The sequence below is a fragment of the Orcinus orca genome, chromosome X (genome assembly GCF_937001465.1).
Source record: "Orcinus orca chromosome X, mOrcOrc1.1, whole genome shotgun sequence".
Taxonomy (NCBI): Eukaryota; Metazoa; Chordata; class Mammalia; order Artiodactyla; family Delphinidae; genus Orcinus; species Orcinus orca.
Genome location: NC_064580.1, coordinates 42299305 through 42323866, shown reverse-complemented (window position 1 = coordinate 42323866; position 24562 = coordinate 42299305). Strand labels below are relative to the sequence as shown.

At 39.2% G+C, this 24562-nt stretch overlaps 1 protein-coding gene and 1 pseudogene across 6 annotated transcripts in view; one reads left to right on the top strand and one right to left on the bottom strand.

Moving 5' to 3' along the window:
* The window catches only part of JADE3 (jade family PHD finger 3), a 153315-nt gene that overhangs the window by 109114 nt on the left and 19639 nt on the right, over window positions 1–24562 (bottom strand). Inside the window, exons 3-4 of one of the 6 annotated variants that reach the window (XM_033409700.2) lie at window positions 19729–19860; window positions 18346–18424 (exon numbers count right to left, since the gene is read on the bottom strand). The exons of 3 other annotated variants lie outside the window; for them this stretch is intronic. In XM_033409700.2, coding sequence (XP_033265591.1) covers window positions 18346–18361 — 16 coding nt within the window. In that variant the 5' untranslated portion in view covers window positions 18362–18424; window positions 19729–19860. Of the gene's footprint in view, window positions 1–18345; window positions 18425–19728; window positions 22774–24562 lie in introns of those variants that run through there. 2 more of the 6 variants (XM_049704818.1, XM_033409699.2) reach the window with 2 other exon arrangements.
* LOC101281039 (60S ribosomal protein L15-like) lies at window positions 5800–13005 on the top strand (annotated as a pseudogene).

Sequence of the window (24562 nt, the reverse complement as noted above, 5' to 3'; positions counted from 1 at the left end):
AGCCCACAAAATAACTGCAGGGAGAACACAGGCATACTTTAAACAGGCAGAATTTCATGAATCAGCATCAAAGAAGCCAGCCCCTGTCTATCTACAGAGGGGAAACCATCCTTTAAATAGTAGGATTAGTTCATTTGCCCACATAATTCCCGGACAAAGCTGTAGACCCAAGAGTGACATTCCTTTACGTGCTCCTTCCTGTATAGGGAATCTTCCCAAAGGCACTTTCACATACTTTAGCAATTACTGGAGTTGAAAAATATTATAAAGGAGGCAAAAAGGCTGTCCAGGAATTGATTCTTAACTCACAGTGTAAAATTTGGACTTACGGAGCTTAATATTAAAAACTCCCACAGGCTAACTTAACTTTCACATTCCCTTTAATTCCACAGAATGTTATTCATTAATTTACCCACACTCCAAATTTATGTGCAAGATACTACAGGCCTGACACCATGCTCAATACTGCAGATACAGGGACAGAAAACTGCAAGGCCTGTAATTTCGAGGAGCTCAGGGCTCTGGTGGAGTGATAAGGAGAGGAAAAACAAATTACCAGAACCCAGGGTGATAGGTTTTGTAACAGAAAAAGGGAAGGCTCCAAATTTCCTAGGAGCATGGAAGGATAGTGACTAAATCTATCCAGAGAGGGTGTGGAGACTCCATGTTGGAAGTGACACATTATCAGGATGTGGACCAACCAAACAACATGGGATCTCTCAGTATGGGACCTCTCAAGAACTCAGAACTGCAAAATGCAGGTGCTTACTCTGAGAAATGACTAGTGAAACCCACATTTGGATGTGACTGAACACTTATGGGGGCAAACCCTCATACTGCCTATACAGGGGACCAAAAGCTCATCAACACCTAAAATTCCCAACAAATTAATTTGGGAGTGGCATGGATGCAAAAAAAAGTGAGTTTGACTTCATTTCAGGGAAGCAGGATTGAAATATGACTACAATTTAGTAAAAACAAACAATTATATTTTATATTCTACTTAGGATGGAAAAAGACTATGAGAATAAAAGTTGGATCAGTCCAAAGGATTGAAAAAAGGAACGTCACACAGTCAGAAGTTACCATCTAAGCGTGGCCCAGAGAAGTTGGAGCTCATGTCCAAGTATCCACCCCTCTGGGCTGAAAAACAGAAACACCACAGTTCCAGAAAAGGACTGAGAAGAGGTCTCATGCTGATAACACCAAATATGAGAATCACATCACTAAAGTCCCAGGTCCAAGTCCACATTTATGATGTAGTAGTCTTATGAAGATGGCTTGGCTTCCCACACAACTCACCCAAAGAGACAGAGAGATAGTATCAGTGGTATGCTGATAAATGTTTAACAACAGGCTCTACAGGGTGGGGGAAAGTTCTGATTTGTAGTTTACTGTTTTCTGAAATGTAGATACTCTCACCATGGTCAATTTCAAGCTATTAAGATGATGTCACTTGCCGTGGAATTTGACAGTGATGTGCACAATTGGCTCTTGCAATCTGGTGTGAGGTGACTACATACGAAAATGTAATCAGTTGAATTTCCACTATATATCAATAAATTGCCATCTTGGTTTATACAGGTCAGATCTCAAGAGCTAGGTGACCTTAAGTCAATCCCTAAGTAGGGGTCCATCCTTATTGGGGTTCGGAGTCCACCAAGTGGAAGGCCAGCCCTGGACGAAGGTGAATTCTCCAAGGTGAAGGGCATAACACACATGATAGCATGGAAGGGCACAACATGCTTAAAACAAAATAAAATGAACAAGCTAACAGACAAAAATTAAGTAATTCTGAATAGACTAGACTATTCACTCTGTAGACTACAGAGTGGTATAAGAGACTGATGAATGGTGAGTTTGGGGAGCCCAGCTAGGGACAGACTATAAAGAACGGCATGGGGGACTATACTCATGAGGGTACCCTTTGCTGTGGTAGATGCTTCACATACTTTAATTCATGTAATCATACCTATCACATGATATTATCCATTTATACAAAAGAGCCTCAGTGAGGGATTAGAGAGCTGAGATTTTAACCCATAGACTGATTTCCCAAAACGTACCTTCCCACTAGTTCACGCTACTTCCAAGGGAAGGCCGGGTGATGATGTAAGAATGCTCCCTTCCCAATCCTGCCCACTGCCTCTTAAGTCCCTCTACATTTACCTGAAGCCCTAAAAGGGAGACTATGAAATTTTTCTCTCAGGCCCAACTAGGAAATTCTACTATATCCCCTTGGAATCCATCTCAACAGTTGTTAGAAATACTTCCTTCTTTTCCTAAACCCATCATAGCAATAAAGTCCTTATATTATTTTTAGTACTCATATTATAACTGGCCACTACCAAATTTTGTTTAAAATGTCCCAAGTACTGAAGGAGTACCTTCAATCTTTTCTTTTGCAGAGTCAATAATCATAATCCTTTACCTGCTACTCTAAAGTCTTGCTTTCCAACTCTTTATTATTCTCCATGTTTTCCCAAGCCAGATACTCTTGTAAAAGGCATGGCCACTGGTGAACACCATGAGGAGGTTACCCAGTAGCTCCTGTATTCTGTACCACTGTGTATCCATCCAATTATTAGAAAAACTATAGACAATGGAAAAGGGATTCTCAAAAAGGGAATAAGAATGATTAAGCTGGTTAAAGGACTTTAAAAAAATTTTATTTAGGGACTTCCCTGGTGGTGCAGTGGTTAAGAATCCGCCTGCCAATGCAGGGGACACGGGTTCGATTCCAGGTCTGGGAAAATCCCACATGCCACGGAGCAACTAAGCCCGTGTGCCACAACTACAGAGCCTGTACTCTAGAGCCCATGAGCTACAACTACTGAGCCTGTGTGCCACAACTACTGAAGCCCGCGTGCCTAGAGCCCGTGCTCCGCAACAAGAGAAGCTGCCACAATGAGAAGCCTGCGCACTGCAACAAAGAGTAGCTCCCGCTCATTGTAACTAGAGAAAGCCCGCGCACAGCCACGAAGACCCAACACAGCCAAAAATAAATAAATTTATTTTAGAAAATTTTATTTAATCCTTACTAATAAATATGAACCTGGTTTAGGAAGAGGAAGACAAATACTATAAAACTTACTTATATACGAAGACACCATTAGGATGAATACAGGAATTAGAAATGTGACAAATAAAGTATAAATTTAATAGTCCTTTGAAGCCTATGATTTGTGCCTTTCCCTACCACCTACCCTAAGCATATGTGTATAAATACTTTGCACAGGAGAAGAGTGACTTTAATTGATATTGATTTATGAAGACATGTGAGATACCCCATGATGACTTATAGACCTAAGCACGAATACTTTGCTGGAGCCTGAAAGTCCAGTAGGAGCCAAGAGAACCAAGAACCATACAATTTGGGTATAAATAGAGCCATAGGATACCAAGGCCTGAGGATATCTAGATTATACAATATTAAATATGTGTTCTGGGGGTGAGAGGCTGAATTTTTTCTTGATTGGACTGCCAATCTCTCCTTGAACACAAGGAAACAAAAACTCAGAAATGTTCTAAATTTTCTTCCTCTGCTCCCTTTTACCTTGTCAATCTCTATTGGTCATTTAAAATTCAGCACAGGGGCTTCCCTGGTGGCGCAGTGGTTGAGAGTCCGCCTGCCGATGCAGGGGACACGGGTTTGTGCCCCGGTCCGGGAAGATCCCACATGCCGCAGAGCGGCTGGGCCCATGAGCCATGGTTGCTGAGCCTGCGCGTCCGGAGCCTGTGCTCCGCAGCAGGAGAGGCCACAACAGTGAGAGGCCCGCGTACCGCAAAAAAAAAAAAAAAAAAAAAAAAAAAAAAAAAAAAATTCAGCACAGTCATCACCTCTCTTGGAAGCCTTACCTAACCCCCCTTCCACTACCAAGCTGGGTAAAATGCCCATACTAACCTCTACCGTAATAGTCATCCCCTGTAATTATCTGATCATTTGTACATGTCTCCCAGTGGACTCTAAATTCTGGGAAGGCAAAGAGTGTGTCATGTCTTATCTTTGTGTTTCTAGTACGTAACCCAGTACTTGGTGCTCAACAGAAACTCAGTGAGCATTTTTAGATGGAACTGTGTAGTATCATTTGTCCAAGGTCACAGAACTGCTGTATGGCAAAGGAAGGCCTATGCCCGAGGACATCTGGCTCTTCACCTAGTGAGCTTTTCATTATATCATGTATTTAAAGAGTCACTCATGAAGAAGCCAGACATGAATCTAGAAAACATATTCTATGGATAGACATTTTATTGATCTTTGAATAACCAGCAAATATAAATGGTCTAAATAAACCAATTAAAAGACAGAGAGAGATTGGCAGAGTGGGTTAAAAAACATGATCCATCTATATGTTGTCTGCCACAACTCACTTCAAATATAAGGAAAGGTTGAAAGTGGAAAAAAATGGAGAAGGATATAAGATATAAATATTACTCAAAAGAAAGCAGTGTGGCTATATTAATATCAATAAAAAGATAATCACCAGATGGAGAAGAACATTAAATAATGATAGAAGGATCAATCTACCAAGACATAGCAATCCTAAATATGTATGCACTAAAAAAATGGAGCTGCAAAATATGTGAAACAAAAACTAACTGATCTGAAAGGAGAAATAGATAAATCCACAGTCATAGTTGGAGATTTCAACATTCTTCTCTCAACAACTGATAGAACTAGTAGACAGAAAATCAGCAAGGACATATTGATAGAAGAACTCAACAAACACAATCAACCAATACGATTTAACTGACACCTGTAGAACACTGCATCCAACAACAGCAGATTACATTTTTTTCAAGCACCCACAGAAAATATACCAAGACAGACCGTATCTTGGGCCATGAAACAAGCTTAAACAAATTTAGTAAGATTGAAGTCATATGGAGTGCATTCTCTGACCACAATGGTATCAAAGCAGAAATCAGCAGCAGAAAGACAACAGGAAAATCTCTATAAACACTTGGAAACTAAATAACATACTTCTAAATAAGCCATGGGCCAAAGAGGAAATCTCAAGGGAAAATTTTAAAGTACACTGAACTGAATGAAAATGAAAATACATACAACATATCAAAATATGTGGGGCACAGCTTAAAGCAGTGCTGAGAGGGAAATTTACAGTACTAAATACTTACATTAGGAAAGAAGAGTCTCAAGTCAGTAATCAAAGCTCTGCCTCAAGAAACTAGAAAAAGGAGGATAACAATCCTTGGAATAGGATACAAAAGTAGATGAAGGTTTGGGAAGAATGAGAGTCAACTTCTATGAAATAGCAACACTGGATAGTTAGGTCAACCACTTAGGCCTGAAGTGGGCACAAGGTGGTACATGGCAGAATGTTTGGGCAGGGAGAAGACCAAACTAATGCTAACATCTCAGATGAATGCAAGAGTTTAGGTAAAGGCAGAAATTAAGCTCTGGGCTTCCTATAGCAGCTGCACAGCTTTAAAATCTCCTCAAGGATATGCACCATAGGGCACATATTATCAATACATATACATAAACTCACAGAGGGGCCTAACTTGAGCAGAAGGTGATTAACACACCAGTTGAATTCTCACCTGTCAGGTGTACCTAGGAGCAGCCTATCTTACCAGGAATCTAGGTTCTTGAGGGACCAAGGAATTCCCTAGTAAAGAAGGGAGTTCCAAGAGAAGATGGTAGCTCATCAACTGATTTAGTGGCAATACCCCAAGGTATGAGAGAGGAATGATTCAGAAAATGGTGTGAAGTGTGTTACTCAGGTTAATCTAAAAGCTCAGTTTTCAAGGACGTGGTTCAGAATCCAGTAAGAGATGGGCTTTCCACAGAAACCTAAACAAGCTGACATGCAGCCCCCACAGCCCCAGAAGATCCAGCTGCAGCAGGAGGATGAGAGAGTCAAAGTCAAGGTCCATAGCACAGACACCAGTACCCTTAACTGGGAAGTGTAAGAGTGAGCCACCCACATGGACAGAGTCAGGCATGTCAGTGGTATTTGCAGCACTGGGGGCTGTGCAAACACAGGAGAGCAGCCTCAAGGGGCTGAAAGCACTAGCAGCCCAGCAAGGATCCTGCCCCAGAGGTCACCAAAGGTGCTAAGAGCAAAGGGAGAGGAGGGAGATGACACTTGGAGCTCTAGAATACCTTATTCAGGAAAACACAACAGATACCTCCAGGGTAAACTGGGTATGTTTGAAGACTTCCCTGGAAGCTGGAGAACTATAATAGAGCTGGCAAAAGTCTGAGGGACTGTTATCCAGACCCTGCTTTCACTGCCAGAATGGTGTGGCCCAGGACATTCAGAACAGCTATATTTCATAGTAGTAGTAGATCCAAGAGAGAATATATAATTATAGAACACATATGTATAGAAAATACATAAGCAGGCATAGCACAAAGAGAGATTTGTTTTCCTGTCACCTAAAAGGTAAGTTTACAAACCAAGATAATAATATTTTTACCCTAAAAATTAATGTGTATTGTGCATTTAAAATTTGTTGTTGCCAGGAACTCTATGATAGGCAACCCACTCGAGAAGCTTAAATTTCAATGCGTAACAGAAGTTAACTTGGGCCTAAAAAAAAAATCCTTAAATTCATGCATAGTACAGATGTGGCTCATTTGGTCCTTGAGATGGAGGGAAGAGGTTAGGAGAAACAGGCCATGTACATCTCAATGGACTTCTGATGCCAGCTGGCAAGGTAGGTCAATAAGCCCAAAGGAAAGGTCCACCTATAGCGGTAGGGGTGAGGGGCAACGGTTCCTGGTCTGAGTTGGGCTTTCCTCTTCATTTAAAAGTGATCAGCCATTTCCTCTCACTAGTCATAGAGAAAAAGACTCACAAAAGAACAGAAAGTCAACTAGGTAATTAGACCTGTAAAAAGCCCAACAGAGAAGCAGGAAAACAAAGTTTAAATAATGACCTTTACCTCGTCCAGCCAAGAAAACCTCCCTAAGCCCCTCACACTTGGGCCTCAAGTGCCTCCAACTGACAATCTTCTTCAACCAGGTAGAAACAGTCCTGGCTTTTCTTCTAATCAATTTCTCTTGATCTGAAAGACTAATTTTATTTTATGTTTTGCCCTTTATTTATTTAATTTTCCCCTCAGCTTTACTGAGGTATAATTGACAAATAAAATTATAATATATTTAAAGTGTACAATGTGATGATTTGATTTGATATACCTATACATTGTGAAAGGATTCCCACCAAGTTTACACATCCATCACTACACAGTTACCTTTTTTCCTTTTTGTGGTGAGAACATTTAAGATCTACTCTCTTAGCAACTTTCAAGTATAAAATACAGTATTGATAACTATAGTGACCATGCTGTACATTACATCCCCAGAACTTATTCATCTTATAACTTAAAGTTTGTACCCTTTTACCAACCTCACCCCATTTCTCCTGCCTCTTCGCCCCTAGCAACCACCATTCTACTCTCTGTTTCTATGAGTTTGACCTTTTTTTTTTGATTCCACATAGAAGTGATACCATGCAGTATTTGTCTTTCTCTGTCTGGCTTATTTCACTGAGCATAATGCCCTCCCAGTTTGTCCATGTTGTTGCAAATAGTAGGATTTCCTGAAGGGCTAATTTTAAAAGAACAGAATATTGCTGCAGAACTGAAAACATTCAATACATGTCAATAGACTAGTACTGTAAACAGTTAATAATTCTTATCTTCTACTTTTCTTACACCTAAGACACTTATTCAAAGAGCAAAGTTTGAATTCTAGCTACCCTTTTCACACAGTTCAGATCAGTGACATCCTAACTCAATTCACTGGACATTATTCTAAACAAGGAGTTAGCAAACGTTTTCTGTAAAGGGCTAGACAGTATATATTTTTTGCTTTGCAGGCCATTCAGCCTCTGTCTTAACTACTCAACTCTGCCATTACAGCATAAGAGAAACCACTGACATTTATTTATGTAAATAAATGGACATGGCTGTGTTCCAATAAAACTTCACTTATAGGGGCTTCCCTGATGGTCCAGTGGTTAAGAATCCGCCTTCCAACGCATGGGACTCAGGTTCGATCCCTAGCCACAGAAGTAAGATCCCACATGCTGTGGGGCAACTAAGCCCCCGTGCCACAGCTACTGAGCCCGTGTGGTCTAGAGCCCGTGCGCTGCAACGAAGAGCCCGCGTGCCTCAGTGAAGAGCCCGTGTGCCGCAACTAAGACCCAACGCAGCCAAATAAATAAATAAGTAAATAAATATCAAAAAAACTTCACTTACACTGAAATTTTAATTTCATACAATTTTCACATGTCATCAAATATTATTCTTCTTTTGATTTTTCCAACCATTTAAAAACAGAAAAATCCATTCCTAGCTTATAGGCTGCATGAAAACAGGTAGTGGGACAGATTTAGCGGGCAGGCTATAGTGTACCAATCCCTGCTCAAACCAAGACTTAATGCCTCCCTGAAGGAATTTAAAATATGAGACTTTCCCTGATTTTTTTTTAAAAGTAGACATTTCAAACGAGCATCTCACCATAAACTTAAGCTAAAGTTTCCGTTTAGGAGGAGGGACAAATTCTATAAGTGCATAGGAACATATTATAGTAGTGTAAACAGAACTTGAACACTAACTTATAGATCTGCAACTTACTAGGTGTGTAAAACTACAAAACTCACTCATTCTCTCTGGAGCTCAATTCTCTCCATTCTAGTCCATTTGCAACAATCTTCCACATCACTGAAAGGGAGCAGGAGTTACAACTATAATTTACTAATGTTAAATTCTGTCTGGGATATACAGAAAATATTTCCATTTCTACTGTGTGCAGGTCCCTACAAAGCAAAGATACTTTCAAAAGAAGTTTTTTGTCATTATTATTCCAATCTCTTCTGGATCCAGAGCCTATTTATGAGACTTTGAATAGCCTGAGCAGTGAAAAACCCCAAACAGAATAAACCCAAAGAAACCCGTTTCCAGACATATCCAAATCAAACTGCTGAACGTAGTACAAAGAAAAAAATCTTGAAAGCAGCCAGAGGAAAAATACATTACCTTATAGGGGTATAACAATTCGAATTACAGTGGATTTCTTGTATCAGAAACCATGGAGGTCATAAGGAAATGGCACAACATGTTTGAAGTGTGGGGAAAAAAGAACTGTCAACACATAATTCTATATCCAGCAAAAATATCTTTCAGGGATGACAATTTATAGCCAGCAATCTGCTCTAAAAGAACTGCTAGAGGAAGTTCTTCAGCCAGTTGGGAAATTATAGCAGAAAGAAATTTAGCACATTAGGAATGAAGGAACAGCAATATAAATTGTAAAATTTGGGTAGATATAACAGACTGTTCTTCTCTTGAATTACTTAAAATATGTTTGGCAGCTGATAGCAAAAACAATAAGAATGTGTGAAGGGATTTTCAGTATGTGTAGATGTAATATATAAGACAACTATAACATAAAGGGGAGAGGGTAAAGGGACCTACAGGGTGTAAGGTTTCTGCATGACTCCTGAAGTAGTAAAGTATTGATTCTAAGCAGACTGTGCAAGGCTTAATATGTATATTATAATCCCTAGAGTAACCACAAAAGATATGCAAAGAGATAAACTCAAAAATCACAGTAGGGCTTCCCTGGTGACACAGTGGTTGAGAGTCCGCCTGCCGATGCAGGGGACGCGGATTCGTGCCCCGGTCCGGGAGGATCCCACGTGCCGCGGAGCGGCTGGGCCCGTGAGCCATGGCCGCTGAGCCTGCGCGTCCGGAGCCTGTGCCTCGCAGCGGGAGAGGCCACAGCGGTGAGAGGCCCACATACCGCAAAAAAAAAAAAAAAAACAAAACACAGTAGATTAATTAAAATGGAGCACTAAAAAACGTTCAAATAACCCAAAAGGCAGGAAAGTGGAAAAGAGAGGAAATAATAACAGAGGTATAACACAAAGAAAAGAAATAATAAAATGGTAGGTTTAAACCAAGCATATCAATAACTACATTAAGTGGAATGGTCTAAACATACAATTAAAAGACAGAGACTGTCAGAACAGATTTAAAAAACATGATCCCACCACAAAGACTATAAGAAAATCATTTAAAATATGATATAGGTAGATGAAAAGTAAAAGATGAAAAAAGATATGATGCAAATGCTGATCAAAAGAAAGAATTCAGGGCTTCCCTGATGGCGCAGTGGTTGAGAGTCCGCCTGCCGATGCAGGGTACACGGGTTCGTGCCCCGGTCCTGGAGGATCCCACATGCTGCGGAGCGGCTGCACCCACGAGCCATGGCCGCTGGGCCTGCACGTCTGGAGCCTGTGCTCTGCAATGGGAGAGGCCACAGCGGTGAGAGGCACACGTACCGCCAAAAAAAAAAAAAGAAAAGAAAGAATTCAGAGCAAAGAAAATTACAAGGATAAAGTGGGCCTTTCCGTCTGGCAGCAGCCATCAGGTGAGCCGAGATGGGCACTTGCTAGTACATCCAGGAGGAAGAAGCAGTCCCACATAATTTGCTTTCTGCTCAGGGTGCACTGCTGGCAGTACCGCCAGCTCTCTGCACTGCAGAGGGCCCTCTGCCCCACCCAGCCTGACAAGGTACACAGGCTGGGCTACAAGGCCAAGCAAGGTTATGTCATATATCGGATTCGTGTGTGCTGTGGTACCCGCAAATGCCCGGTTCCTAATGGTGCCACCTACGGCAAGCCTCTCCATCATGGTGTCAACCAGCTCTAGTTTGCTCGAAGCCTTCATTCTGTTGCCAAGGAGTGAACTGGACGTCACTGTGGGGCCCTAAGGGTCCTGAATTCTTACTGGGTTGGTGAAGATTCTACTTACAAATTTTTTGAGGTTATCATCATTGATCCATTTCATAAAGCTATCAGAAGAAACCCTGTCACCCAGTGGATCACCAAACCAGTCCACAAGCACAGGGAGATGTGGGGGCTGACATCTGCAGGCAGAAAGAGCCGCGGCCTTGGAAAGGGCCACAAGTCCCACCACACTATTGGTGGTTCTCGCCGTGCAGCTTGGAGAAGGCGCAATACTCTCCAGCTCCACTATTACCGCTAATATAAGTAATGTTTGTAAAATTCTTACCTAATAAACAATTTAGGACATTCATGTCCGCTTAAAGGTGTTTTTAAATTTGTCTGTTAAAACTAGTTGTCTCCAGATTATTTCATTGAATGCATTGTCAAATTATGAAAATTAAAGTGCAATAATGTTTGAAGACTTTAAGTGATGGTGTATCTTGTTTCTAATAAAGGAAATGCCTTTGTTTTTGCTTTATTAGGGAGTTGATATGTCCGTGTTTAAAATGCTGTTTGGTACAATAGGTGTAAAATAAATTCTGGAAAAGAGGAGTGCAGAAACTAGCCATGTAGATTTGTTGATGCATGTGATGAAACCTACAGCTTTATTGGGGTGATGCAATGCTCTGCTGGTTTACTCTAAAGTGGCTGTTTTATGGAGTTTGGCAAGGACAAACTTTTTAAATTGGATTTTCCTTGGAAATGTGAAGGATATCCTGATCCTTTATCATGATCATACGCAGAAAAAGAATGAAAGTTGACTAGGGCCCACATTTTTAGACTTAATCTAATATTCCATTTATGTAAACAGCTGCTTCCGAAAGGCGAAAATTAAAGGAGTGTCACCATTTTTAAGAGAATTGAATAAACCTGTTGCAAGAGGGTTCGCTTACAAATGAAAACATCCTGGTTAACCTAAATTAAACTGCCTTGGCCTCCATGGTACCACTGATGTTCACATAAAAGATGGGAGCTACTGGTTTAATCCCAGGACTGGGATCTGTAGAATACTGAACTTCATGCAAAATAGTCATGGTATTTACACTGGTGTATACTGAAACTGATGGAAATTGAACATTAGGTAAATGAGAAGGGAGTTAATTAGCCCTAAGGTTTGTAAGCTAGTAATGCTAGGATTGGGAAATTGGTGTCCATCAGATACCTTTCAAGTGTGGGAGGACAGAAAAAGCTTGGATCAAAATTTTAAATGTTTTATCTGTAATATTAGTTTGTGACCATTATGAACTCTCTAAGCCACCACAGAGGGGACAACAGGGTTGGTTTTATTTAAAAGTAACACTAAGTCTAATCAGTGCTATTTTGGGTCAAGCCACATTATCCATTCCCATAAGGATACTGAGAAAAGTCATGTAGTTGGTGTCAATACAAGTTCAACTGGTTTCCAATTTTATATGTTGCCTACAGTTATTTTTCTGATCCCTGCTCAAACTACCATCAAGAGCCTCACCATTCCACAAACTTGCCAGGCCACCAGTTGTGGCTGGGCATACCACTACATTCTGCTTGCATCATGTTCTGTTTCCCAGGGTGGATTTGAGTGTATAGGAAATATGGAAGAGGAATTGCCCCAATTCTTTCCAATTCTTGGTTTGCTATCTTAACAGGTAGGTTAATTTTGAAATCTAATTGCTGGTTTTCTTGAACCAATTTTTCTCGTATTTTCTTCAAGGGTCTTGAAAGGTCCACTTAATGATTTCCAGAAAACATGTAGCAGGCTCGCAAAACGTTTTGAGACCCAAATTTCTTCCCACTCAAAAAAAAAGTCTTAAACCATATAATTTTGTGTGTAGAGCTTGTTCAACTATACATAATAATAGAATAAATGTCTATTAAACTAAAAAGAAAGGATAAAGTGGGATATAAAGAGACATGTCATAATGCTAAAAGGGTTATTTAATTCACCCCAAAGACTTAACAATCCTAAATGTGTAAACACCTAACAACAGTGCTTCAAAATATGTGAAGCAAAAACTGTCAGATCTAAAATTAGAAGTAGAAAAACCCACAATTATAGTTGGAGACTTCAACACTCCTCTCTAATTAATATATAGAACTAGCAGACAGAAAATCAGCAAGAATATGTAAGAACTGAACACTATTATCAACCAAGTGGAATTAGCTTATATGTACAGAACACTCTATCTAACAATCGCAGAATATATATTCTTTCAACAAGATAGATCACATCCTGGGTCACAAAACAAACTTCAAATATAAAAGAACTGAAATCATACAGAATATGTTCCCTGACCATAAAGGAAATAAAATAGAAATCGACAACAGAGAGATAAGAGGAAAAGCTCCAAATACTTGGCTATTGGATATCATATATCTAAATAACCCATTAATCAAAGAGAAACTTTTAAGGGAAATTAGAAAATATTTTTAATTAAAGAAAAATGAAAAAACAACATAACTCAATTTGTGGGCTTAGAGGGAAATTCATAGCAGTAAATGATATTTTAGGGAAAAAAATCTCTCGTATAAATACAGTTGACCCTTGAACAATCAGGGGTCAGGGGTGCCAAACCTCTGCACAGTCAAAAATCCATATCTAAGTTATTGTCAGCCCTCCCTATCCATGGTTCCTCCATAACCTCAATTCCTCTGTATTGGCAGTTTCACATCTGTGGATTCAACCAACCATGTGGATCGTGTAGTACTGTAGTATTTACTATTGAAAATAATCCACATATAAGTGGACCTGCACAGTTCATACCCCTGTTGTTCAAGGGTCAACTGTAATCTAAGCTTCCCCCTTAGGAACTAGAAAAAGAGCAAAATAAACCCAAAGCAAGCAGAAAAAGGAAATAAGATAAAACAGAAATCAATGAAGCTGAAAACAGAAAAACAACAGAGAAAAATAAATGAAAACAAAAGCTGGTCCTTTGAAAAGATCAATAAAATTGATAAACCTCTAGCAAAACTGAGAAAGAAAAAAAAAAGCAAATTACCAATATGAGGAATGAAAGAGGAGATTATCACTATAGACCCCGCAGACATAAAAAGATAATAAGGGGATACTACCATGAATAACTCTACACACATAAGTTAGACAACTTAAATGAAATGGACAGACTGCTCGAAAACCACAAACTACTAAAACTCATTGAAGATGAAACAAGTAACCTGAATAATGATCCATCTATTAAGGAAATTAAATTCACAGCTAAAAATCTTTTTTAAAAGAAATGCCCAGGCCCAGATGGTTTCACTGGCAAATTCCAACAAACATTTAAAGAAAAGATAACACCATTTTATAGGCAAGTGGTTATGGCACAGGGACTACAGTCAGACTTCCTGAATTTTAATCTCTGCTCAGCCACTTACTAATTCTGTGCTCTTGGGAAACTGTTAACATTTCTGTGCTTCAGAATGTTTCATTATTGGTTCAAAAGGGGAAAATAATAGTATTGTACTTATAGGATTGATATGAGTATTGAATAAATTATTAAATATAAAGTAAAAAAATTAAAAAAAAGAAAAGATAACACCAATTCTGCAAGATCTCTTCCAGAAAACAGGAGAGGATAGAATCTTTCCCTACTCATTTTATGAAGCCCTGATACCAAACCCAGACAAACAATACAAAAAAGAAAACTATAGACCAATATCCCTCATGAATATAAAAGCAAATACCCTCAACAAAATATTAGCAAATCTAACAGCAATATATAAAACCCTACATCCAAGTGGGGTTTCTCCCAGGAATGAAAAGCAGGTTCAATATTTGAAAATCAATCAATGTAATCAACATATTAAGTCTAAAAAAGGAAAACCAAATGATAATATCAGTTGATGAGGACAAAACCATTTGTCAAAATTCAAAATGCATTCATAATAGAAACTCTCAGCATAGTAGGAATAGAAGGGAACTTCCTCAACTTGATAAAGAACTTAAAGGTAAAATAAGAAAAAGCTGTGCTCTCTCATCACTTCTATCAAACATCATACTAGAAGTCTTAGCCTGTGCAAAAAGGGACAAAAAATATATAAAAGGTATACAGATTGAAAGAAAGAAATGAAAGTATCCCTACTCCTAAACAGCATGATTGTTTGCTTAGAATATATCAGAGAAATCTATTTTTTTAAGTCCTATAACTAACAGCTTAGCAAGGAAGCAAGATATAAGGTCAATACAAAAATCAGTCATATTTCTATATGGTGGCAATAAACAACTAGAAACTGAATCTTTAAAAAAATATATCATTTACAACAGCTCCAAAGAAATGAAACATTCAGGTATATATCTAACAAAACATGTACAGGATCTCTATGCTGAACACTACAAAACATAGATGCTTCCATGAAAAAATCAAAGAAAATCTAAAGAAATGGAGAAATATGCTATATTCATGTGGTGGAAGATTCAGCATATTAAAGATGTCATTTCTCCCCAAAGTCATCAGATTCATGATTAGATTTAACCTAATTCAAACAAAAATGCCAGTAGGATTTTTTGTAAATATAGACAAGATGATTCTAAAATTTATAAAGAACAGCAAAAGATCTAGAATAGCTAAAACAAATTTTAAAAAGAATAAAGTTGGAGAAACACACTGATTTTAAGGCATAATATAAAGCTACAGTAATCAAGACAGTGGTATTGATGAAGTGATAAAAACAGAACAATGGAACAAAAGAGAGTTAAGATATTGACCTACATAAATACAGGCAACTGATTTTTGAAACAGGTGCAAAAGCAATTTAGAGGAGGAAAGATAGTCTTTTGAACTAACGGTGTGGGAACAATTAGACATCCATATGTAAAAAACAGATCTCCACCTAAACTTCACATCATGGACAAAGATTAACTCGAAATAGGCACATACCTAAATGTAAACCATGTAACTACATAACTTTTAGAAGAAAACATAGGAGAAAATCTTCATGATCTAAGGTTAATATAAGAGTTCTTAGACATGAGTCCTTTTAAAAAATGATAAATTGGACTTCATCAAAATTAAAATCTTGCTTGGTGAATGACACCATTAAGAGAATAAAAAACCGGGGCTTCCCTGGTGGCGCAGTGGTTGAGATCCGCCTGCAGATGCAGGGGACACGGGTTCGTGCCACGGTCCGGGAAGATCCCACGTGCCATGGAGCGGCTGGGCCCGTGAGCCATGGCCGCTGAGCCTGCGCGTCCGGAGCCTGTGCTCTGCAATGGGAGAGGCCACAGCAGTGAGAGGCCCACGTACCGCAAAAAAAAAAAAAAAAAAAAAAAAAGAGAATAAAAAACCAAGCCACAGATGTAGAGAAAATATTTACTGATAAACCACATAACCAACAAAGGATTTTTATTCAGAATATTAAAAAAAAAAAACTCTCGGACTTCCCCGGCAGTCCAGTGGTTAAGCCTCCGCGCTTCCAATGCAGGGGGTGTGGGTTCAATCCCTGGTCGGGGAACTAAGATCCCACAGGCTGCACGGTGCAGCCAAACAAAACAAAACAAAACAAAACACAAAATTCTCAAAACACCACAGCAAGAAAACAAACTACCAAATTTAAATTAAAGCAAAATACTTGAACAAATACTCCTCTCAACAAATACGTGAGTAATACTCCTCTGATGGGCTCAATAAAAGTCATGAATTTTAATTTAGTTTGGCTAATTGTAAGGGTAAGAGCAACACTACTTCCAGCTCCCTACATCCCAAGGCAGAAGCTGGCCTAAACAGATTATTTTTTCAAAAACATTCTATTGTGAAATATTACAGAATTCTGTTTTAATAATCACCAGGGTAAAAGTAGGTTGAAAAAATTACTCCTACTCCTGTTCTATATCCTCAACCCACTTCACCCCCTCCTCCTTGGCGTTTTAGAATTTTGGTTCAGACTTGCTTTGCAGAGGATTCCCTATGCTGCATGGAAACTTGGCACTTTGGTCTTTGTATGAATGGGCACCATATTTCGATTATTTCTGAGTTTGAGTGTTTATTGGAAGATATTTGTTTCATACCTCTTTCAATAAAGTTGTCAAGCTGATTCAGAATATTTATAAATAGCAGTTTGTTTGTGAACCACGTTTTAACCCACCCTTCCTGTTTCTCAGGATGTTTCAAATCTGTATGCATTTAATACTCAGTGGTGTTGTAGATCATTAAATTTTATTAATGTGAAAGAGATCCATTCTTTTGCTTGACTCCATTTTAAATCTTTTGGGTGCTGACAGGACAGAATGCAACCCTCCATTTAGGCTCTATTCTCCATTTTCATCCTGGACAACTGCAAACCAATGATTGACACTGAGTACTAGTTGAGCCTGCTTGGGGAAGGGGGTGAGGGTAGTCAGGGCTGAGCAGTGTCTAGTGCCTGGAACTCACTGAGCATTTGCTGAATCTGTTAATTTGATTATACTATTCAGTAGTGTGAAAAGGCAAGTGTTAAAATAAAATGTGTTAGGGAAAAGGAGGCTCTATCACAACAAGCTGCAGTATATTTTGCCAAAGCTATTAGATTTTTGAGGCAGCTGGTAGTTTATCAATTTTTATTGCTCCAATATAGTTATTTTATGGCCATTACTAGCAAAAGCGGATTACAGGAATAGTGTTTGACAGGAAAGAAGGGCCCAGTGTGAGTCTATTTGTTCTGGATCTCTAAAACAAAGGTTCTTAATGTCATCCTCTCGGTTTATAGATAGAACAGTAACATGATAGGAAAGACATCAGTTTCTCATTTTGTGAGAGTAGTTCCAGAAAGTCTTTCTGCAGTTTTCTTGAGCACTTGCAGAGGTATCCAGTTTTTTTCCTGAAAAGACCTCTTCAGGTACCAGCATGATCACAAAGATATTTCAAGGTGCTCTTACAGCATTAAAACCAGCAGTCAGTAGTAGATATCAGGGACTTTGTGCAGGATGGGACATGGTCCACAGACAATGTTGTAGGATGTTTGGGGTATAATATATATAATTACAATATAATTTTCAAAATTAAGAACATGACTCACATACAAATACAGAATGAACACATGTCAAAGACTAATTTATTAGTGAGGGACCCAGCATTATGTAAGGCTGATTCAAAGAATATTTGAGAGATTCAGTATATATAAATACTGAAAGTAAAAATGCTAGAATAAGATAGCTAAATTAGATAGAAAAGTGGTTAATGCACTATAGGACAGTTAATCCATAGTCTTTGGGATTATTTCTTCTACCAAACAGAAATTTTTTTCATCTCTACCAGACAAAAAATCTTTAAGTTAACATGTCACTTCAAAAAGTCTGGATCCTAATCATTAGTGAATAATAAGCCAAACAAGGATGTAATCCCCTAGAGAACTAAATAATCCTTGGGTTATTTAGACACACTTGGGTTATAGACACACATCTCTCAGTCAATGCTCCAGAATGACAACGAAAGGACATTTGGTCGTCCTTTTGTATTATTTTTTAAGTTTTAAAATAATTTCTATTAACAGAGGGTTAATAGTTTTATACCTGAGTCTAAGTCTTTGGAAGTAAAATCAAGGTTCTAGGGGGCCCACCTTTGGAATAGTGTAGTAACGCTTCTATATTTTACTTTACACATGTGTTTCAAAACAGTCATTTATTTACCTTTCAAAGAAATCATAGGATCTTAGAAGTCATCTGAGATCCAGTCATCTCCTAGGGCAGGAATGCTTTCTTTAGCAGTCTTGACAGGTAATCATGAAGCATTTGTGCACAAGAAGGAAGGAAACTAACATTACCGAGTGCCTATTATGTACAAATTTATTTTCAAAGGGCCAAATTTCTTTTCTCACAGTAATACATTTAGCCACATTTATCAAATAAATAGATCTCTTCAGCATAATTGCTTTGAATTATACCTTAATTTAAAAATTTATACACAGTATAATTTACCCTTTTTAATGTACAGTTCAAGTTCTGACAAATACCTATGGTTGTAATTACCACCAAAAACAAGATACAGAACAGATCCAAGCGTAATTTCCTTTTAAATGTCAATTAATCAACAAGCATTTATTGACTGCTGACGTGTCCAGTAGTTACTAGTCAGTCTTTGCAGATAGCAGGAAGAGTGTGAAAAGGTAGGAGAAGTAAAAGATATGATGCCACTCTCCAAGGAACTTCCACAGTCTAAACTGCAGGGCACAGTTGCACACACACAAACCAAGCACAAATAAGCAATCTACTAGGTAATAATCTGCATGACATGTGGGTTCTGGTATTGATACTGCCATCATGTGACCTTGAATAAGCCATTTATTATTATTATTTCTTATCTGGGACTTTCTTTCCTCATTCATAACTGGAAGGGGTTGTCCTAGACAATCTCTTAGGTCTCTCCTAATTGTAAGCACATGTGAATCAGGTAGTGAGGGTTCAGAGTGATGGTGGAAGGTTGGGAAGTTGAGAACAGCTTTATGGCATTGAGGCAGTCCATGGGTTGGCCCCTCAGGGTTTAGTGAACGAAGTAATTAGTGAGGGAATGCAGCATGCAGCTGAAAGATATGACCTGTCAAAGGGCTGTGAAGGGAGCAAATGAATGGATGTTGGTCCAGTGGAGTGAAGAAGAACTGCAAGGTGTCATCCTGGAAGACAGTGTTGAGCCCAGGCTTTGAACTGTTTGAGAGCCAGGGAGAGACATGAGGATTAGGAAGCTTGGTTGTCTACTAAGTAAAGAGGAGTGACACCTTGATGACAGGGATCCACAGCAATCTCTTACCGACAACCTACCATGAACATGCCCTCTAGATGCCAGGAATACAGCAGTACAAAACCTGCTCTTTCAGTTATTTACTGCTGCATAACAAATCACCCCAAAATTTAGTGACTTAAAATAACAACCATTTTATTTGCTCATAATTCTGTGGGTCAGCAATCTGAGCTAGAATCAGCTGAGTGGTTCTTCTGCTAGTCTTTCCGAGAGTTCCTCATGAAGTTGGTCATCTGGCAATACGACTAGGGTTGAGTATTTAAGATGGCGTCACTCACATGTCTGATGGTTGGCTGCTGACTGGCCTCTCAATATCATCTCTCTTCCTCCAGCAGACTAGCTGGGGCTTCTTCACATGGTTGCTTCAGCATTCTCAGGGAGAAGAGGAAAGCTACAAGACTTCTTGAGACCTAGGCTCAGAAGTCACCCAGTTACTCATGCTGCATTTATTGGCCAAATCGAGTTACAAGAACAGCTCAGATTCAAGGAGTAGAGAAATAGACTCCACCTCCTGATGGAAGAAGCTGCAAAGTCACACTGTAAAGTGGTGTATATACAGAAATGAAAAGACTTGGTGGCCATTAAGCACTCTATCACACCATTCCATTTGGGAAAATGAGTGTTAAACACATAGTCCTATGGGCCTTGAGAGATGGAAGGAACCACTGAGGTGAAAAAAATGAGCTTTTGAGTGGATCCTGAGAAATGTGCAGATAGAACAGAGGAATGTGGAGAACTTCAGGCAGAGGCAGTACAGACAGAGTGGCAGGACGACTCATGGTATGTTTAGACTCTAGTGAATGCACACCTGGGTGGAGTGGGTAGAGAAGAGGATTTAAGACATAAGCGGTAAGGATGGTGGGAAAGGTTATGCTTGGGCGTGGGGGACTTTACCTGCTAGGCTCTCAGGAGTACAGGCATACCTACTATGCAGTGAGCAGCCAGGAGTACATGGTGGCTTAGTGGCAGGAGTGGGTATGGTGGTGTAGCGAAGACACCTTTAAGAGCCTGCATCTTTATGAACAGCAGTTTGGAAGGAAGTTGAGTATGACCTGGAGCGGCACAGAGATCATGGCAAGAAATCAGCCTAGAGACAGTTTCCCTAAAGGCAAGTGCCTACATGGATTCTCCTCAAGGGGCTAAAGGGCATAATTGGAGTTTTCAAGGTAGGCTTATTTAGAAGTATAAAAAAATGCTTATCCTGGATTGAATTGATTATCCTAGAGAGAGCTAAATTTAGGTTCATAACACACACAAACACACCCTCCTCTCTCCTGTATAAGATTCAACTTTCATGTGAGACAAGTAGGATACAACTGTTTACAGTCAAAGTTTTGTTTGTATTTGAAAAGAAAAAATCCTAGTGCTCTTTAACATTATAAGTGGGCAAGGAATCATGGATGAGGCTAGAAAACATGATGCAGCCAGGGAAAAGCTGCCTGCAGTTTTGACTGTAATCTAAACTACGGAGCCATGCTCTGCCCAGGCAGACTGTATAGCCACACTTTTCACAGTGGCAGCATAGGAAAACACCAGTTTTCTTTTGACAGTCTGCAAAATGTATTCCAAACTACTGCTTTCCACAGGATTTATGTGGCCATTAGAACACGTTATGTGTAATTTTTTTAAATACAAAATGAGAAGTGATGTTTGGTTTGTTAATTAAACAGCAGGCAGCAAATAGATAACCAGCAAGGACCTACTGTATAGCTCAGGGAACTATACTCAATATTTTGTAATAACCTATAAGGGAAAATAATCTGAAAAAGAATACACACACACACACACACACACACACACACGTATCTGAATCACTTTGCTGTACACCTAAAACTAACAAAATTGTAAATCAACTATACTTCAATAAAAAATAAAAAACCAGCAGGCAACAATTCTGTTTCAGGTATTTGTGAGAGACAGAACGTAGAGAATTTGAAGTTCTACTAACACTATGGGAGGGGCAGTCTAGTTGTAAAGCTTCAGGTCATGTGTATACGAAATAGGTCACAGAGTAAGGAAGTATGGCATTAGGTGCCAAAGTGAATAAAAAAGACAGGACTTAAAATGAGAGAATATGGTGCAGAGGATAACATCCAAGTGTGTGGGTTTTGGGGAAATGGAGAATCTCCCAAGCTAGAATTTCCAAGAATTTGGAATTGGCCCAGGCAGGATTGATTGGCAGGAAGAAGAGGACAGGATGATCCAGCTGTGAGGAAAGGCTCCAGGTAAACTTGAGTGTTGGATTGTTGGTGGTACTGGGGGAGGGGAGCCAGTGAGGAAACAGTTCAGAGATGACTTCCCAGTCTGTGTGCTTAAGATTTCTGTTAAACCTAGTTGCCCTGAAATCCCAGGTGAAGAACTGTCCTCAGTTGATGGATTGCGTCATGGGAAAACATTACAAAACAACTGAAACTAATAGACAGGAAAAGAAAGGATATTTAGGTTCCTCTTTACACATACAGGGCTTTATCCACTGTCTAGTAGGTGAATGGGTGGCCCTTTGTGCATACATCATAGGATAGGGAAAAGTTCTCCAAGGGAAAACACATCTCCTCTGCCCTTGGTGCTTGCTCAGACTGAGCCAGACCATAGCATGCAGCAGTTATGCAAGAAAGGGACCTCCACTGCATTTTCTAATGACATAGTATTCTAGGGAGATATCTGAGTGGGCATGCTGTTTTTGTCAATTCTCTCCTCAATGTGCTCCTCAAAACTGGGGAGGTTTCCTGTAAAAAGATGTGTTTTCTTTTAGGATCTGAGAAATTATAGATGGTTCATATCACGGGGGTTCCAATAAATCATGCCTCATCAGTGTCCTCAACAGTTAGCTTTTTAAAAAAGTATAAAAATAGCATTTAGTGATTATCCGAATTACTTATTTTGTGGGGAGATACTCAGGTTTACACACTTGAGGACTGTCTACACATAGGCCTGGTATATAGCAACCACTCGAGTGTTAGTTCATTCTGAGCTACTTTTTGCAGCTTCTTTATGAAGTATAGCAATGCACTAAATTTTTGGTGAACGTGATTCTTTAATGTTGGGAGGACAAGTAAAACCATCAAAAGGGGGCATCTGGCCAATCATTGGATATTATATAGGACTCCCATACATCTAAATGTTCCTAAGGACAACTGAGGACAACATTTAAAATTTCGCCAATGGACACCATGCTTTGAAGGCTTGCCTACCAAACACACCACACCTATGGATTATTATTATTTTTTAATTACTTATCTCCATGATATCATTTTATTTTATTCTATTTTTTTAAACATCATTAGAGTATAATTGCTTTCCAATGGTGTAACAGTTTCTGCTTTATAACAAAGTGAATCAGTTATGCATATACATATGTCCCCATATCTCTTCCCTCATGCGTCTCCCTCCCTCCCACCCTCCCTATCCCACCCCTCTAGGTGGTAACAAAGCACCAAGCTGCTCTCCCTATGCTATGCGGCTGCTTCCCACTAGCTATATATTTTACGTTTCATAGTGTATATATGTCCATGCCACTCTCTTACTTTGTCACACCTTACCCTTCCCCCACCCCATATCCTCAAGTCCAGTCTCTAGTAGGTCTGAGTCTTTATTCCCGTCTTGCCCCTAGGTTCATGATCATTTTTTTTAGAGTCCATATATATGTGTTAGCATACGGTATTTGTTTTTCTCTTTCTGATTTACATCACTCTGTATGACAGACTCTAGGTCCACCCAACTCACTACAAATAATTCAATTTCGTTTCTTTTTATGGCTGAGTAATATTCCATTGTACATATGTGCCACATCTTCTTTATCTATTCATCTATCGATGGACACTTAGGTTGCTTCCATGAGCTGGCTACTGTAAATAGTGCTGCAATGAATATTGGGGTGCATGTGTCTTTTTGAATTATGGTTTTCTCTGGGTATATGCCCAGCAGTGGGATTGCTGGGTCATATGGTAGTTCTATTTTTAGTTTTTTAAGGAACCTCCATACTGTTCTCCATACTGGCTGAACCAATTCACATTCCCACCAGCAGTGCAAGAGTGTTCCCTTTTCTACACACCCTCTCCAGCATTTATTGTTTCTAGATTTTTTGGTGATGGCCATTCTGACCGGTGTGAGATGATACCTCGTTGTACTTTTGATTTGCATTTCTCTAATGATTAGTGATGTTGAGCATCCTTTCATGTGTTTGTTGGCAATCTGTATATCTTCTTCGGAGAAATGTCTATTTAGGTGTTCTGCCCATTTTTGGATTGCGCTGTTTGTTTTCTTGATATTGAGCAGCATGAGCTGCTTGTAAATTTTGGAGATTAATCCTTCGTCAGCTGCTTCATTTGCAAATATTTTCTCCCATTCTGAGGGCTGTCTTTTGGTCTTGTTTATGGTTTCCTTTGCTGTGCAAAAGCTTTGAAGTTTCATTAGGTCCCATTTGTTTACTTTTGTTTTTATATCCATTTCTCTAAGAGGTGGGTCAAAAAGGACCTTGCTGTGATTTGTGGCATAGAGTGTTCTGCCTATGTTTTCCTCTAAGAGTTTGATAGTTTCTGGCCTTACATTTAGGTCTTTAATCTATTTTGAGTTTATTTTTGTGTATGGTGTTAGGAAGTGTTCTAATTTCATTCCTTTACATGTAGCTGTCCAGTTTTCTCAGCACCACTTACTGAAGAGGCGGGCTTTTCTCTACTGTATATTCTTGCCTCCTTTATCAAAGATAAGGTGACCATATGTGCATGGGTTTATCTCTGAGCTTTCTATCCTGTTCCATTGATTTATACTTCTGTTTTTGTGCCAGTACCATACTGTCTTGATTACTGTAGCTTTGTAGTATAGTCTGAAGTCAGGGAGCCTGATTCCTCCAGCTCCAGTTTTCGTTCTCAAGATTGCTTTGGCAATTCGGGGTCTTTTGTGTTTCCATACAAATTGTGAAATTTTTTGTTCTAGTTCTGTGAAAAATGCCAGTGGTAGTTTGATAGGGATTGCATTGAATCTGTAGATTGCTTTGGGTAGTAGAGTCATTTTCACAATGTTGATTCTTCCAATCCAAGAACATGGTATATCTCTCCATCTATTTGTATCATCTTTTATTTCTTTCAACAGTGTCTTACAATTTTCTGCATACAG